At 29.5% G+C, this 14,618-nt stretch overlaps 4 protein-coding genes across 12 annotated transcripts; 2 read left to right on the top strand and 2 right to left on the bottom strand.

Annotated features, from left to right (window-relative positions):
• The first annotated feature begins 70 nt into the window (after positions 1-70).
• On the top strand, positions 71-2,391 carry drongo (Arf GTPase activating protein drongo). Of its 4 annotated transcripts, none has more exons than XM_034333497.2 (6): positions 71-351; positions 983-1,515; positions 1,591-1,785; positions 1,853-2,032; positions 2,094-2,212; positions 2,295-2,391. In XM_034333497.2, exons 1-6 carry the CDS (start codon positions 185-187, stop codon positions 2,346-2,348), a joined length of 1,248 nt encoding a protein of 415 aa, XP_034189388.1. In that variant the 5' UTR covers positions 71-184; the 3' UTR covers positions 2,349-2,391. The 4 variants fall into 4 exon arrangements, with proteins under 4 accessions (XP_034189388.1, XP_034189390.1, XP_034189389.1 ...); XM_034333499.2 differs by having other exon boundaries at positions 217-351; positions 965-1,515; XM_034333498.2 differs by lacking the exon at positions 71-351 and adding an exon at positions 375-602.
• Positions 2,392-3,027: 636 nt separating this feature from the next.
• Positions 3,028-7,224, bottom strand: dock (SH2/SH3 adaptor protein dock). Of its 4 annotated transcripts, none has more exons than XM_034333504.2 (5): positions 7,104-7,224; positions 5,400-5,632; positions 4,841-4,858; positions 3,636-4,573; positions 3,028-3,547 (listed from the first exon to the last, which is right to left on the bottom strand). In XM_034333504.2, the coding sequence occupies exons 2-5, from the start codon at positions 5,416-5,418 to the stop codon at positions 3,326-3,328; spliced, it is 1,197 nt and encodes a 398-aa protein (XP_034189395.1). In that variant the 5' UTR covers positions 5,419-5,632; positions 7,104-7,224; the 3' UTR covers positions 3,028-3,325. The 4 variants fall into 4 exon arrangements, with proteins under 4 accessions (XP_034189395.1, XP_034189393.1, XP_034189394.1 ...); XM_034333502.2 differs by having other exon boundaries at positions 6,766-7,219; XM_034333503.2 differs by lacking the exon at positions 7,104-7,224 and adding an exon at positions 6,316-6,696.
• A 578-nt stretch (positions 7,225-7,802) lies between these two features.
• On the top strand, positions 7,803-10,038 carry LOC117608417 (uncharacterized). Its single transcript, XM_034333494.2, has 3 exons — positions 7,803-9,344; positions 9,427-9,486; positions 9,559-10,038. The coding sequence occupies exons 1-3, from the start codon at positions 8,160-8,162 to the stop codon at positions 9,802-9,804; spliced, it is 1,491 nt and encodes a 496-aa protein (XP_034189385.1). The 5' UTR covers positions 7,803-8,159; the 3' UTR covers positions 9,805-10,038.
• Positions 10,039-11,525: 1,487 nt separating this feature from the next.
• Positions 11,526-14,521, bottom strand: LOC117608386 (E3 ubiquitin-protein ligase RNF25). 3 transcript variants are annotated; one of them, XM_034333432.2, is made up of 7 exons: positions 14,349-14,521; positions 14,198-14,269; positions 13,647-13,887; positions 13,339-13,557; positions 12,949-13,260; positions 12,651-12,830; positions 11,526-12,530 (listed from the first exon to the last, which is right to left on the bottom strand). In XM_034333432.2, exons 1-6 carry the CDS (start codon positions 14,372-14,374, stop codon positions 12,678-12,680), a joined length of 1,023 nt encoding a protein of 340 aa, XP_034189323.1. In that variant the 5' UTR covers positions 14,375-14,521; the 3' UTR covers positions 11,526-12,530; positions 12,651-12,677. The 3 variants fall into 3 exon arrangements, with proteins under 3 accessions (XP_034189323.1, XP_034189324.1, XP_034189322.1); XM_034333433.2 differs by having other exon boundaries at positions 12,672-12,830; XM_034333431.2 differs by having other exon boundaries at positions 11,529-12,830.
• Positions 14,522-14,618: the final 97 nt, after the last annotated feature.

Raw genomic sequence — 14,618 nt, 5'->3', positions numbered from 1 at the left:
CTGGTAGGAATATTTTAGCAAGTGAAAATCAACCTTAAAAAAGTGATCTGTTTTTTGAAACATTCTTAGAATGTGTTACGGAACACGCACCGCGGTCGTGACAGAAAATTGAGTCAGTTCCGTAAGTAGAGTTCAAGAGGAGTTGTGTCTCTGTTCCGTTTCAAATTTTAAATAGCTCTCATATATGATGGCGTCCGCTAAAAGAAAGCAAGATGAAAAGAATTTAAAAATATTGCGCGAGCTGGTCTCGCAACCCGGTAACAAAGAATGTTTCGACTGCCATCAGCGAGGTCCTACTTACGTCAACATGACAATCGGTTCATTTGTCTGTACCTCTTGTTCTGGTATGCTGTAAGTATTCGTTACCTGTAAGAAGCCAACAAAATGTATCGACTCTTCTTCATCGTTAAAAATGACGTAACGATTATTTTACTCATCGGTTATTTCTATCAAAAATGAGGCTAACAAAATTCCATTTTTCTTTCGCGATGTATAACGTTCAAAGGTTCATGATTAACACTGAATACATGTCAACATTTCAACTACATTAGATGTTTCAATATGAATAAAAATTAAAATGTTATTATTCATATATATAAATTGTAAGTTTTGTTAAAATGTGTACAACGAATACATTTTACTATTGACTTGACATAGATTATAAATTTACTGAACGCTTGTAGTTGCACTCAGGAAGTTAATATACTATCAGCATCTGTCTTTTCTTTGTGTGTAGTAGTTGTTATCAGTGCTCAAAATATTAAACTCATAAGTAATAAAGAAACTCAACAGTTATGATGTAAAGTATGCGAATGGTTTTAAAACGATTAAATATGCAAAATTGACTGATTATTAAAAATAAAAAAGTAAGATATTAAAAAATTACTTTTAATACTTTGACACAGATAATTATAATATGAAAACTTTCATTAATCGATGTAGGAACAAACATTTGTGTCACTAGTTTTGTTTGAAATTGCAGGCGGGGCTTGACACCACCACACAGAGTAAAATCTATTTCTATGGCAACATTTACACAAGAGGAAATAGATTTTATAAAGGAACGTGGTAACGAATATTGCAGAAGAATATGGTTAGGCTTGATGAATTCAAATTCCCCTCAAACTTTAGATACAAAAGATGAACAAAAAATGAAGGATCTTATGAGTGCAAAATACGAGCTTAAGAGATACTATTTGGATCCGTCCATGGCAAATCAAAATTCTAATCAAAACTCCAATCAAAAATTGCAGTCGTCGAATCAAACCAACATTCCAAGGGTTCCTCATTCTGGAACATCAACATTATCTTCTATATCAACTCAGAAAATAAACAATTCTGAGTCAGTAAATTCTAACAACTTTTCGACAGATTTTGTAGCTGATTTCAGTAAAGTTCCTGATCCATTTATTACTACTACAACGCCTACGAATAAACTCAGTCAACCGATTGTACCTCAGCCATTCTTCGCCAATTTCGACAACAATCCTGTTTTTAATAGTCCTAAAAATACAAGTAAATGAAAGAAATGTGCTACATCTTTGGCTTTATAAAAATTTCAACTTTAATACTTACCTACTCTTCGTTTAGATATCGAATCCTCAAGTCCGTTTAGTCAGACTACAGGAAATTCTACTAACATAATGAATGCAAACGGAACATATATACCTCCATCCGAAGATCGTTATGCGGCACTCAAAGACTTAGACTCTTTAATGAAACAAACTCAACTGAAAGATGATACTCCAGCAACATTAAATACATCCACATGGAATTCTAATAATGGTATATTCATTATTTATATCATTATTTGTAATTGATTTAGAAAAATCATTTCGTTACTTTTTTTCAGCTTCAAATTCAGTTTGGAATGTAGGAAATCAAACTACAAATGTAATTTCAAATCCTTTTGTAACTGGTGATTTATGGCGACCATCAGCTAATGTAGTTAATAATAATACACAATCCATTGATACCTCCATATATAATCCTGTTAATCCTTTTAAGCCAGCGCAGTTTCCTATAAATAATGGTAAGTTTTCATTAAAATGGTATAAAATAAAAAATTGATAATAAATAAGATAATATTTCAGATCCACAATGGGTAGGTATTGGATCATCTAATAACAGAGATGTAATTCAATTTAGTCAATTAATGACAAATAAAGTGTGGCAACCAACTCTTCCAGCATATCATGCTAATCCTTTCATGGTATAAATATTATTTTTTTGTATTACTTTTATTTTTTTTTTACATGTATAAAATACATTCAAATACATACAAGACTTTTTAGGTCGGTTCTGGTGTGAGTAACATGACAAGAAATTCGAACAATCCTTTCTTATGATTAAGTAAGCATAAGCTTTTAATGGAATTACGAACAAATAATACAGAGCTAAAATATGTTTAGACTAGGGCAATTGTTTATATACGTGACCTTATTGGCAGTTAGTGCCATTAACTTTTATCTCCAGGAGCACCAATCTCTTATTCATATAAACTAAAATAATACCTTTATTTATGAATATGATATACACGTTAAATAAAGATTAATATTTGTTACCAATTATGTATTTTGCCTCTCACAGTTATCCCTGTTTAATATAGTTTAGAGATTCATTTCAGTTTTTATTCTATTTGGTTCCTACACACACGTTTAGGAAGTTTTAAATATATATATATATAAAATATACAGTAAATAAGGGACAGACAAAAATCCATTTTACCTGATGCACACTTAAATACAGTTTATTTACTTAAAAATTTCTAATAAATACAAAATCACAAATGAACACTTAGTCTTTGTCATAATTCAATACCAATAGATTCAGAGTAGAGATCCACTTAACCGGTCGTAATTGCATGATAATTAACCGTTATTTGATCATTACACTTGCAGTCTACATTATGTGTAGTTGTAAATATATTAATTAATTGTAATAACATGGTCGGTCGTGTTTTACAATTACATATGGATATAAAGAGAAGCTTTGTGTGTCAACTAGTCAATCGTCGTATAGCTGCCGTACAAATATTTTTTTTTTTTTATTCGTCTTTCTTTTAGCTTTGTTCGCTAAATAGTATGGAAGCTCCAATGTATGGTAAGAATTGCTGGTGGTGGCAATTACTTAGAGTAATAAATTATTTACGAGTGTAAATGGACAAACAATCAAGAAACACTAATATATGAGTTCACCAATTATATTAATTGTTATGTATAAACATACGAGATGTGTGATATTGTGATATTACTAGGCAGGCGTCACGTATCTCAAAGATACGTTCCAATAAAGCGCATGGACTGTCTCATGGCACGAAATTCACCTAGCAACCATTGCTACTGGGGTTGCCTTTTGGCAATGGGCGCACCAAGTATAACTTTTCACCTTGCTTGTTAGTATAAATAGGCGCTCGTTGATAATGGTCTACCAATTGGTCTAGTGTATGGAATTTTCTTTGACCAATACAATATAACGCTCCTTCCACGTGTACCCTAAAGTGCTTATTACGTCCTGGAGCTTTCAAAGATACTGAATAATCTCCCACCTGAAAGTTAAAGTATTTCTCACATAGTATTTAGAATGATGAAAAAGCAATATTACTTGTTATTATTAGTAAAGTATGGGATACTTACGTTTGTTTCACTATCTCTAATTAAAAAGTCACCATCATGACCATGTTGATTCAGTAGTGTATCACATTGAGAACGTGAAATACTACCATAGTACCAAGGTTTTCCAATAAGGTGTGGTCTATCGCCGGGGTCTGGCCTTCTTTCAAGAGAATCACCTGTACTAATCTCACTGCTTGTCATTCCTCGTTCACGATATGGCTGGGTTAAATATTCGCTTAGTTCCTGAAGATAATTACGTGGTACCAGACCTATTTGTCCTTGACTGTTTCTCGCTTTATACCATTCAGGATCTGCCGGTGGACGGTCAAGGATTTCCAAACGATCACCCTTTTCAAAAGATAGTTCCTGATCATTGTTAGAAGAAAACGAATAAAGAGCCACAACAATATCAAGAACGTTTTCAGCCATTGCGTATGTGTGAAGAGTATCATCGGCATCTCCTTCTTCTTGAGTATAATTTGATGGAAACCAGCCTGCTTGGGTACCACTTTGACCTCTCCACCAGCCATCGTTACTTTTTTCTAATATTAAAATTCTAGTGCCTTTGACGAGTGATAATTCATCCGCTTGTTGTGCTTGATAATTGTATTTGACAACTGCCGTTCCTATCGCTTCGCTTGGATCGGCAGGCAAACGCCTGGCCATTATAGGAGATTCAACGGCTCTAGATGGTGAATTACTGGATGGAAGAGTTTTCGAACCAGAGCCCTTTTTGACCTTTTTTTTGATGCTGTCAAAAAGGGATGGTTTTTCTTTTTTAACATAATTACTTGGCACATAGCCAGCTTGACCCCTTGCGCTTTGTACTCTCCACCAATGTTTCGAATCATCGAGAAGTAAATAACGTTCATTTTTACGTAAATCTAACTCTTGAGCACCTTGTGCTCCATAATCATATTTGGCGACAACATAACATACGTCGTCCTGACTTGTCTTGCCTGAAAATGATTACAATTACATTTCTTCCAAATATATACATTCTATACTAAGATTTTAATGACAGCAATGCGTTTTATAGATACAAAACGTCTAATAGGTACTGAAATTTTATTAACAATAATTCTAACTTAAATTTAAAATGGAACGTTTTTAAATTCATCGAATATAGATAATATTGTAAGATCAAAATTTTTTAATTATTCATATTTACTTTCTAAGCACGCTATTAAAATAAAAACTGAAAACACATACAAAGAAAGGCTTACTTAAAGGGATAATCACAACTGAAACAAAAGACATTTACTAAGAATTAGACAATTTTTAATTTAACATAACAAAATTTACTAATATAACTATCATATTGTAGTACATTAATGGTATAGACCTATTATAGTTCAATTTAGTTATTTATAATTGTTAAAATATAAGACTGTTACAAGATTACAAATGGACAAATTTTTTATACTTATCTTTTACCTTCTTTTAATGATCATAGTTATTAATGTAACAGTTAATAATATAAATTACATTTCAAATTTTAAAAATCTGTTAAATAAATAACACTGTAAGTTACTTTATTTAAACCACTGTGCATAACAGTTTAATTATTATTACAAATTGCAGTTTATTAATTATACTGAAAGTTAAGAAACACCATATAGAATGCAACATATTATTTCTAATTACTGATTTTTACTCAAGGTCCATATCAAGTACATACAATAAAAATATATTCTTTATTTATTTCTTGATAAACTATAGTATAATATGACTTTGGAAAGAAATTTACATACAAAGCAAAGCATACAAGAATAAAAAACGTACCATGCTTCATGGCTGCCATGTGCGAAAACAGAGATATATGTCTGAGTGTGGCGTGAGTAGCTGCTACTCACGCGCTACTTGCATAAATGTTAAGTCTGCTTGTTCTGTGTCGGCAGCGTAAGTGCAGCAGGCATTCATTCTTTAGCTTTTTGTTTAGTGTTGATATACCTGCTGATTTCTTTGCTCAGAGTCCATCGTTCTCAAGGGTAGGGCAAGCAAGTGCATTACCAACACTTTAGAGAAAATGAAATAATCATTAAAGTGACATTATAAACATTGTAAAACAAATAACTTCAAATATATAGTCAAAAAATAATGTGTTATTACTTAATATTATCTTAAGTTATACAATTATTTAATTCGTTTCGCATATAAATTTTATCAGTGTTAAAATTGTTAAAATATTTATTCTTTAAGCAACATAATGAGTATTAATTTATTAGTACTAATTAGTCTTATAGTCCTGTTTTGTAATGTACGAATTTTATATATACAGTATATAATGCATAAAAACTCATGCAAATGTTAACTTATTTTCTTTTAAATTAAATTAAATTATAAAACTAGTAATACAAATATATAATATAAAACTTATCCAATGTTATGTCAATAAATATTCAAAACAGATACACAGAACTAATGTGTTATATTCTAATTCAAAAAACACATTTTAAGTTTAAAGTGAAACATAAAACTGACAGTGATTTAAAAAAAAAAATGACCTCTTAAATAATGAAACATTTTATAACATTTATATTAATGAAAAGTTGACATTCATGCTAATTGTAATGTATTAATACATAAAGGTATTTAAAAAATATGCAAAATGTTCCCTGTATATATCTTACACAACAATAATTATAGCAAAGAACTGATAAAAAATAAAAACATCCTGAAACGAAGGAATATAAAATACCATTCAATAATTTCCACAAGTGAGAGAAGTACCTAAAAAGCTTGTACGAGAGAACAAAAAAAAAACAAACAAACACTGTAGTACTATTTTAACTACGGTTTATATTCTATAAAATTTGGCAAATGTCATAAGCGACGAGTTGATAAAACACGCGTTCATCGTGAAATATTTTCAATAAGTAAGAGAGCGTGTAGATGTAAAAGTCAGGAAACTATTTCCTGATCCCCTTCGCGCAAACCTTGAACAAGAATCGGCGACTTTCGAAGCACGTATATAGAGTACGTTCATTGCCTTCTTGCCTACCATACTACAAAAGCAAAGTATAGAAGCGTGTTGGATGCAAAGGGGCAACAACTAGCGCGAGTCAATTCAGCCGCTCGTCTCATTAACCATGAAGTATGATCTTTTATCACCTGATTATGGAAAATAAACAATCAAATAATAACTTACCGATTTTTAAACTTGACATATTCTTGCATACAAGCCTCTAAATTTTACGTCGTTATACAGCTTGTTTTCCCCCACCCCGGGCCGCAGCCATGAACGGGAGCGACTAGAGACTATAGGGGATTGAATCTTTATGGGGAATCGGGTCGAATGAAGGGGGGGCTTGGAAATTAGGGAAAGATACCACGAATTGTACAGAACTCCATGCACCAAAGAGGTTTTGTTCACTGTTACGCTCTCAATAAACACCACTCACAAAAGTACGATGTTAACACCTTTACCCACGATATTAATCGTCACACATCCAAGCAACGAATAGATAAAACTTGTGTGAATATTACTGTATTCTTTATTTGTTACACTTGGATTCGTTTATACGACCCCTCCCGCAAAAAGAACAGACACACCCTTAATCCAAAGATGTTGAACGATCATGCGCGCAACTGACAACGGGTGCCCCCGAAATCCACTCCTCGGATTTTAATGAACTGTTTTATATATGATATGATGTTTTCTACATATGATATTTTTTGGTATATATAGTTAATAACTTAAAAATATATACAATTTATCTATTTTATTGTAATAGCTGCTTTATAAAATAGCCGACTAGGCGCTAGCTATGACTGCAAGTTTATTCTTGCGCGCGGATTCAAATCCCGGCAAATAAATTTCAAATTGCATTTTTTTTAAAATAACTGTGTAATTATGTGAGTAAGTAGTAGGTGGTACATACATACATTGTAAATTCAAATCCGAGCGTAAAAAGAAATTCCCCGCTCTTTATACATATAAAAGCTTTGTTACGAGATTGTCGTTTTTATGGGCTTATACATAAACCAACGTTGGCGCCATAATATAGAATATATAAATGTTGTTTTTCAATTTTATGTTGTTTCTGTTGGAATATGATAATCAAAAAGAAATGAATAATTATCATTCAACAATGTTGAAATCTTTGTCAAATTCATTCTCATGAAGTTACATCATAAGTTATGCTCTTTCCACAAACACATAAATACAAGTTTTAAGTACTCACGAAGTTTCTAAGTATTATGGCTACCAGCGTGTGTCTGACGTATACGCATGGCCGCATTCTAGAATAAGTACTTAAATGTCAAATGACATTTAAGCAAATAAAACCGTATGTTATATACCACTAATATGTGATATTTCGTATTCTTTTATTAAATAACTGTAAGTAGATTACATTAAGAGCATTTTATAGAATGACCTATATGTAATAGATACATACATCTTGTAAAAAATAAAGTCTAAAAGATGGACTAACATAACTTAATAAAATGACAGTCATTTATTGTTGTACATACGTGTTATATTTACCGGAAAAAAATTTTATAAAAGCCCTGTATTAAATTTTTATGTAATTTGGAATAATGGATAATTTGTCAGATTCGTTCAAAGGTGAACTAGATTCTGTTACATCAACAGATTCTCTGCAATTAGTAACAGATGAATTTTGTATCAGACATTTGTCAACACCTGATGTTTCAAACATAGAGTTGTCAAAACGTGTTGCTTTATTAGAATTAGAAAATGAGAGGCTCAGAATGGATCTAGAAAATATGCGCATTGAACTGAATGCTAGAATTGCAGCAAATGAAGGTCTTAAAGGAAAGATAACTGAATTGTATGTGGAGATGCAGTTGGTACTCCAAGAAAAACAAAAACTGCAAAATACTTTGACAGATGTCAATAATCGTTTAGATGCATCAGAAGCATCTACAAAATGGTATCAGTCTCAAGTACATGGGTTACAAGCAAGTAAGAAAACTTTGCAATTAGAAGTTGATACGTACCAGGGGATATTGCAACAAAGGCAACAAACTATAGCAAACATAAATGCTAGATATAAACAACTAAATATGGATTATACTGAACTTCTTCAAAAACATCAGAAAGAGAAACAAAATTTAGAACATGAAGTACGAAGCTTAAAAACACAAAATCAAACAAATAGTAATTCAGAATCAGAAGATAGGTGTATAACATCTAGTTCTCCAGATGTATCTACAAAGTTGGAATTAACAGAAGATGAATTACGAAATACAAAAGCAGAATTAAAAACATTAGAAAAACGGCTGTTAGGCAATGAAGTTTCCAAGACATTAATGGAAAATACATTGACCAAGCAAAGATTATTAATTACAACTATGGAAGAAAACATACAAAGGTGTGAAACAGAAAAAAATCAAACTGCTGATTCTCTTCGCAAAACGCAGCTCGAAATTCAGAAATTGCATTCTAAAAATGAAGCATTGCAGACTACTCTGCTTTCTTCCAAACAGGAACAAAGTCAGATAGAAGATGCAATCTTCCAATTGCGATTACAATTAACTAAAATGATCGCACAGTATAAACTTCTAAAAACAAAAAATACAGAAGCTGAAGAAAAATTGAATTCAATGCAGGATATAATAAATGAAAACAAACGGTTAAAAACGTTGTCGTACGAAGCTAATAGTGCTCTTATTAGGAAACTTCGACAGGAAAAACGTAAAGTGAAGCATTTGGAAAATAAACTCCATGGTATCCAAATTAAGGGACATTTAAATAATATGGTACTGAAAATGATCTTACAAAATATATTCAAAAAAGTCTATTGAAGAAATCATGTATTTTTTTATGATTATTTTGTTTCAGAAAGGCAAGATGGAAGTTTCTTTACAAGAGTGTCTAAAGCAGGTTTTAATTAGAAACAAAGTAATGCTCATGGTTTATTCATTATATCATTACTTAATGCAACATGGTACTAAAAATACTTTTTTTCTACAGGATTTAAAGGATCAATTGAAGGCACTTACAAAAAATTCAGATGAAAGTATCGATGAAGGATATGGTGATAGCAGTATTGTTAGTTCTGTTTCTGTAGACATTCCATCACCGAATTCCATTAATCCAGTATTATTAAACACAGCTTCTAGTGTTTTATTACAATGTAAGGATTTCTGTAAACCAGTACAAATAGAACTTGACCATCTACGATTAAAACTTATCAAGTTAAAAGAATGCACCATATAGTATTAAACTAATTTATTAAATAATTATTTTGAAAAATTTATAATCTTATTACAAATGACATATTATGAAATATATATAAAAGGTGGTGACTGGTTATTAACTTGAATGATAAGTAAGGTTGATTGAATTGTAAATACATTAATTTATAATAAATTTTATAATTGTTACAATTATGAAAAGAATAGATTCAGAATTTATTTATACAATCGTTTTACTAAACTTAAACTTAAATGTACCATCTTAATCAGTAAAACATGGCAATACTGTGCTGTAATTGTGAAAACAAATTATTTCATTATTTGTTGAACATTTTTTAACATAATATTAACTTTGAAATAAAAAATTGTAAATGAAATGTTAGCTAACTACAGTTACATTTTTATATTGTACATCTTAATTTTTAATACTTCTGAAGAAATTTGTAACTAAGAAAAATTATATATATAAATTGTTTTACAGGTACAATATAGTGTTTACATTTTATAATATTAGAATGAGTGTAAATATTTCGTAAAAGTTTACAATAAATATGAGATATATAGTGAATAATAGACATTTAACAGAAACATTTATTTAAATTTAATGTAATTTATTGTGATAACTACTTACTGCTATTATACCAAATTCTTTTTCTTTTATGAATGGAACAACGGATAAAAGTAACATAGTTTTATAAGCAGAAAAATTGAAATGTAGCATTACTTTTCCAACATTTATGATACGGTATATAATATGGGAGTATTTCATGAATTTTATTAGATACAAGTATTTAATAAATCTGATAAATTAAATCAAGGATTCCTAAAAATGCGAGTTGAAGATGTTTTCAAATTGAAGTATTTTATTAAACAATACAACACATTTTGCATTAGTAACTTTAAAACCATTCTAAAGACTATTATAATTAATTCTATTTCAAATTTGTCGTACATTGCAATTTTATTTATGAAAAAATCAATATATTGCATTTTGTACTTGCTTATTGTTAATATTATTTAAAACACCTTTTTTTCAGAAAATGTACTTAGTGACATTAGTAAGAAATAAATATCAAGATTACAAAGTTTTTATAGATACAAACACTCAACAAATTCTGTTTTCAATTTTTGATATAATTATTTATATATATATATTTATAAAATAAGCGTAGTAAAAATTTAATTATAATTTTTTTTAAAGTATCACAGATGAATATATCAAGCAAAAAAAAAAAAGAATAGTTTCCTGCATTTAAGACATATTTAATCTGATTAAATACAAGTTCTTTGGTATACATAAAGTAAAATTGACGAAGTTAAAGTAATATATTTAAATTTAAAAAAAACAACATTTTTTTGCACAGTTCTCAAACATTTTTAATTGTTAATTCGACTTTCTTAAAAAATATATATAAAAAACATCCAAATTTAGTACGAATATTGAAATGTTTAAGTCTTTATTTAATATAGAGTTGTTAAACTAAATTGTACAATACGCTAATGAAAAACATCCTAATAGAAATGTAGTATAATATAAAAATATAAATAAATAGCGACGTATATTTTATCATATTATAAATTAGAGTATTTTTTTATTCCTTAAAAGATATTAAAATAAAAATATTGTTTAAAACAAATATACAAAATAATTATTTTATTTTTTAAAATAAAGATAATTAATATAATCAATTTTTATGATTTTGTAAACTTTTATGAAAAATATTTACTATTCTATATTTATAGAGCATAATAACGTAATAAATTTATCATTATCATACTAAATAACTCACTTTATGATAAAATTAATGTTTAAACTTATCTGTACTGGAATGGTTTTGTATTTTTCATCTTACTCAACTTTTTTTAAGTTTTATCCTACTACCCTTTTGTATCACAATCACAAGGAAGATTTTTTATCCTTTAATAGAATATTCTTTGTTATACAGCAAAGAATTATTTAATGCGTAAAAATAAAATAAAGAAAGCAAAATATTAGTTTCAACAATATATAATAACTAAATAGCACAGATTAAAAACTTAATGAAACTTTTTGGATGTAAATATTACATATGTACAAAAAGCAATACTTTGCAAAGCATATTAATATGCAACAATTTTCTTCTATAGTTTGAACAGTGTTTTCTCAGAAGTAGTGGTTGATTTATGTATTAAATCAAAATTCTCAACTCTTGAAAGGTATATTTCATACGTTAAACTTGTAATATAATAGAATTACATATTATTCTAAAGATTTACATTGCTTCAGAATGTATGTATAGAGCAAAAATTAAATTTTTTATTCCTTTAAAAGGAATATGTAAATATCTGTTTAAACACTGATCCATGTCTGCTCTGTTTTATACCACGATCTATATTATTGAGAAATTTCTGTGTAAAATTAAACACACATTGAGAAACGCATTCGAAAATGGTTGTAAAAATACATAATATATAATACACGTTACTTTCCCGATTCTTTACTATAAATGAATTTAAAATCACTGGTATAAAATATTTTTTAATATAACATTTTGATTGCGCATTTTTATCCCATATTTCTGATTTATAATTTGTTACAGTACTTACAGTTTTGTATACATATTTATATTAACAAAAAAATGAAGTTTGTACGATTGCAGATCGTTTAAAAGAGCACCATGGCTTCAGTCTACAGAAACAGTCCTTGGAAGTTTCAACACATCCCATCTTATACACCGTTACAACGGGAATGTTGCTGAACAATAATACCTATAATTTTATCATGTAAAAGTAATTTGAAATTAAACAGTTATTATATAGTACATTCATAATTATGCTACTAATGCTACTCATATTATTATATATATTTAATAAAATAGGAGACCAGACAATAAACAGTTTATCTCGAACCCATTGTCATCTGGGAGTAGATTCCGTCTGTCTAACTTTGTCAAATTGACGCCGATAATGAGCTCGTCCACGACCTCTATTTCGATGCCCATGATAACTATGATGTAATTGTGTATGATTCCTTGTCTGATGTGATGGCTGTTTTGACTGCGGCATTTGCTAAGGGAAACATTTTGTTAAGATATTTTATAAAATCAAATTTTTCATTTTATTCCCAATCATGTATCTTTACATTGATAAAATTTTTTCTTTTAATGTCAAAAATATGCAAACGTACCATATGGTTAACAGATTGCATATTTTGATTGGAATATGCATTTAAACTGGTTCCAGGTGGATTAAGTCCTTCGGTAGTAGCACCAGGTTCATCTTCTGTTCTTACCAACATTTTTATTCCCTCAGCTTCTAGATCAATTATACCACCCCTTTGTTGTTGTCTTAAGAATAATGCTGCCATTTGTTTTTGCAGTTCTCTTAATTCTGCAGTAACTGAAAAATCTGTTGCAGCTTCAACATCTATCGGAGGTGGAGCAGACCATAAACTTTCTACATCACAATTAATTGATTCTCGACATACAGGACATATAGCCTGCAAAATTACACTAACATTTAATACATATCATAATAATAAGGTTAATTATAAAATGAGAGAAACAAAGTGATATACTTGAAATTTATTAGTAGTATCTTGCTGCCACTGTGGCAATTTTTCTTGTTCTTCTCTATAATATCTTTCTGCAGCAGCTACATGTGCTGCTAAACAATGCGAATGAAAATAATGATAACATTCTGTTTTTGTGAATTCATCTCCTTCTCTAAAACCATACAAGCATATGGCACACTGATCAGTTGGAAGATTACTTCTTGTAAGATGTTCCCTGATCAACTGTTACAATAATATAGAAAATTATTAATTATTACATATGTATATGAGATATAATTTGCAAGCTTTCCATTTCTCTGTGTAGGACATACCTCAATAAGTTCAAACATAACTGGTTGGCCTATGAAATCATTACATTTTGCTTCTGCATCTGATTGCATAAGCCTTACTGTATTTTCATCTAATCCTCTAGGATTCCTAAGACTAATAGTAGGTGATATATCTGGATATCCCATAGGTAATTGAACAATTAATGTTACACAAACATATTGAGATTGAGAGTCTTCCCCAGTAGATGGAAATAACACAGTCTCAATGCATTCTGGTTCACCTCTAAAAAAGAAAAAAGAATAATGTTTATACTTGTAGATATTGACATTTTAAATTTAAATATATACTGTACTGTTAATAAGTATTTGAAAATATTTTTCTACTTTATTTAGATAAACTTTTCTTATAATTCATTATTTATTCAGATTTAAAATATCTTTCTTTTTTGAAAGAAAGAAATATTTCTTATTTAATGTAAGACTTTACAAGGATAATTTAAGTCAAGATTTATGTTAATGACAGAAAATTTACAATTGATTCAGACTAATAGCTAGGTTAAAAAATATTAAATTTATTCGTGTAAAGAACTTACCTTTCGTTTTCCTTTATGTTTAACTCATCGTCAAGTAGAATCGCCTTTAATGCTTCGATTTCGTCAGTCACTCTGAGAAAAATGTTCATACATATTAAAAAAATTGAAAATCAATGAAAAACACCGATTATTAGAATCCCAAAGAAGTTACCTTTCATCTATTATCGTGTCTGACATCGTTCTTGAAGTAAATGATACTCCGATTTGTTTCGTGAAAATTATTTCGAATTTGACAGAATTTTTTCAGTCTTCAACGATTACAAGATTCTCGATAAGCGTCAATGTGCGTCAATATTGAAAACCTTCTGCTACTATTCCTGTTACCAACTGGTTTTCGCTTTAGAATTATTGGTAATATTATGTTTTTAGCGGGTTTTCTGGGGAAACATGGGGTGGATTGGTGTCCATGAAGCGTGCAACG

This window comes from Osmia lignaria, chromosome 15 (genome assembly GCF_051020975.1).
Source record: "Osmia lignaria lignaria isolate PbOS001 chromosome 15, iyOsmLign1, whole genome shotgun sequence".
NCBI lineage: Eukaryota > Metazoa > Arthropoda > Insecta > Hymenoptera > Megachilidae > Osmia > Osmia lignaria.
Note: the sequence above shows the minus strand (reverse complement) of the source record. Positions and strands in the feature narration are given on the sequence as shown.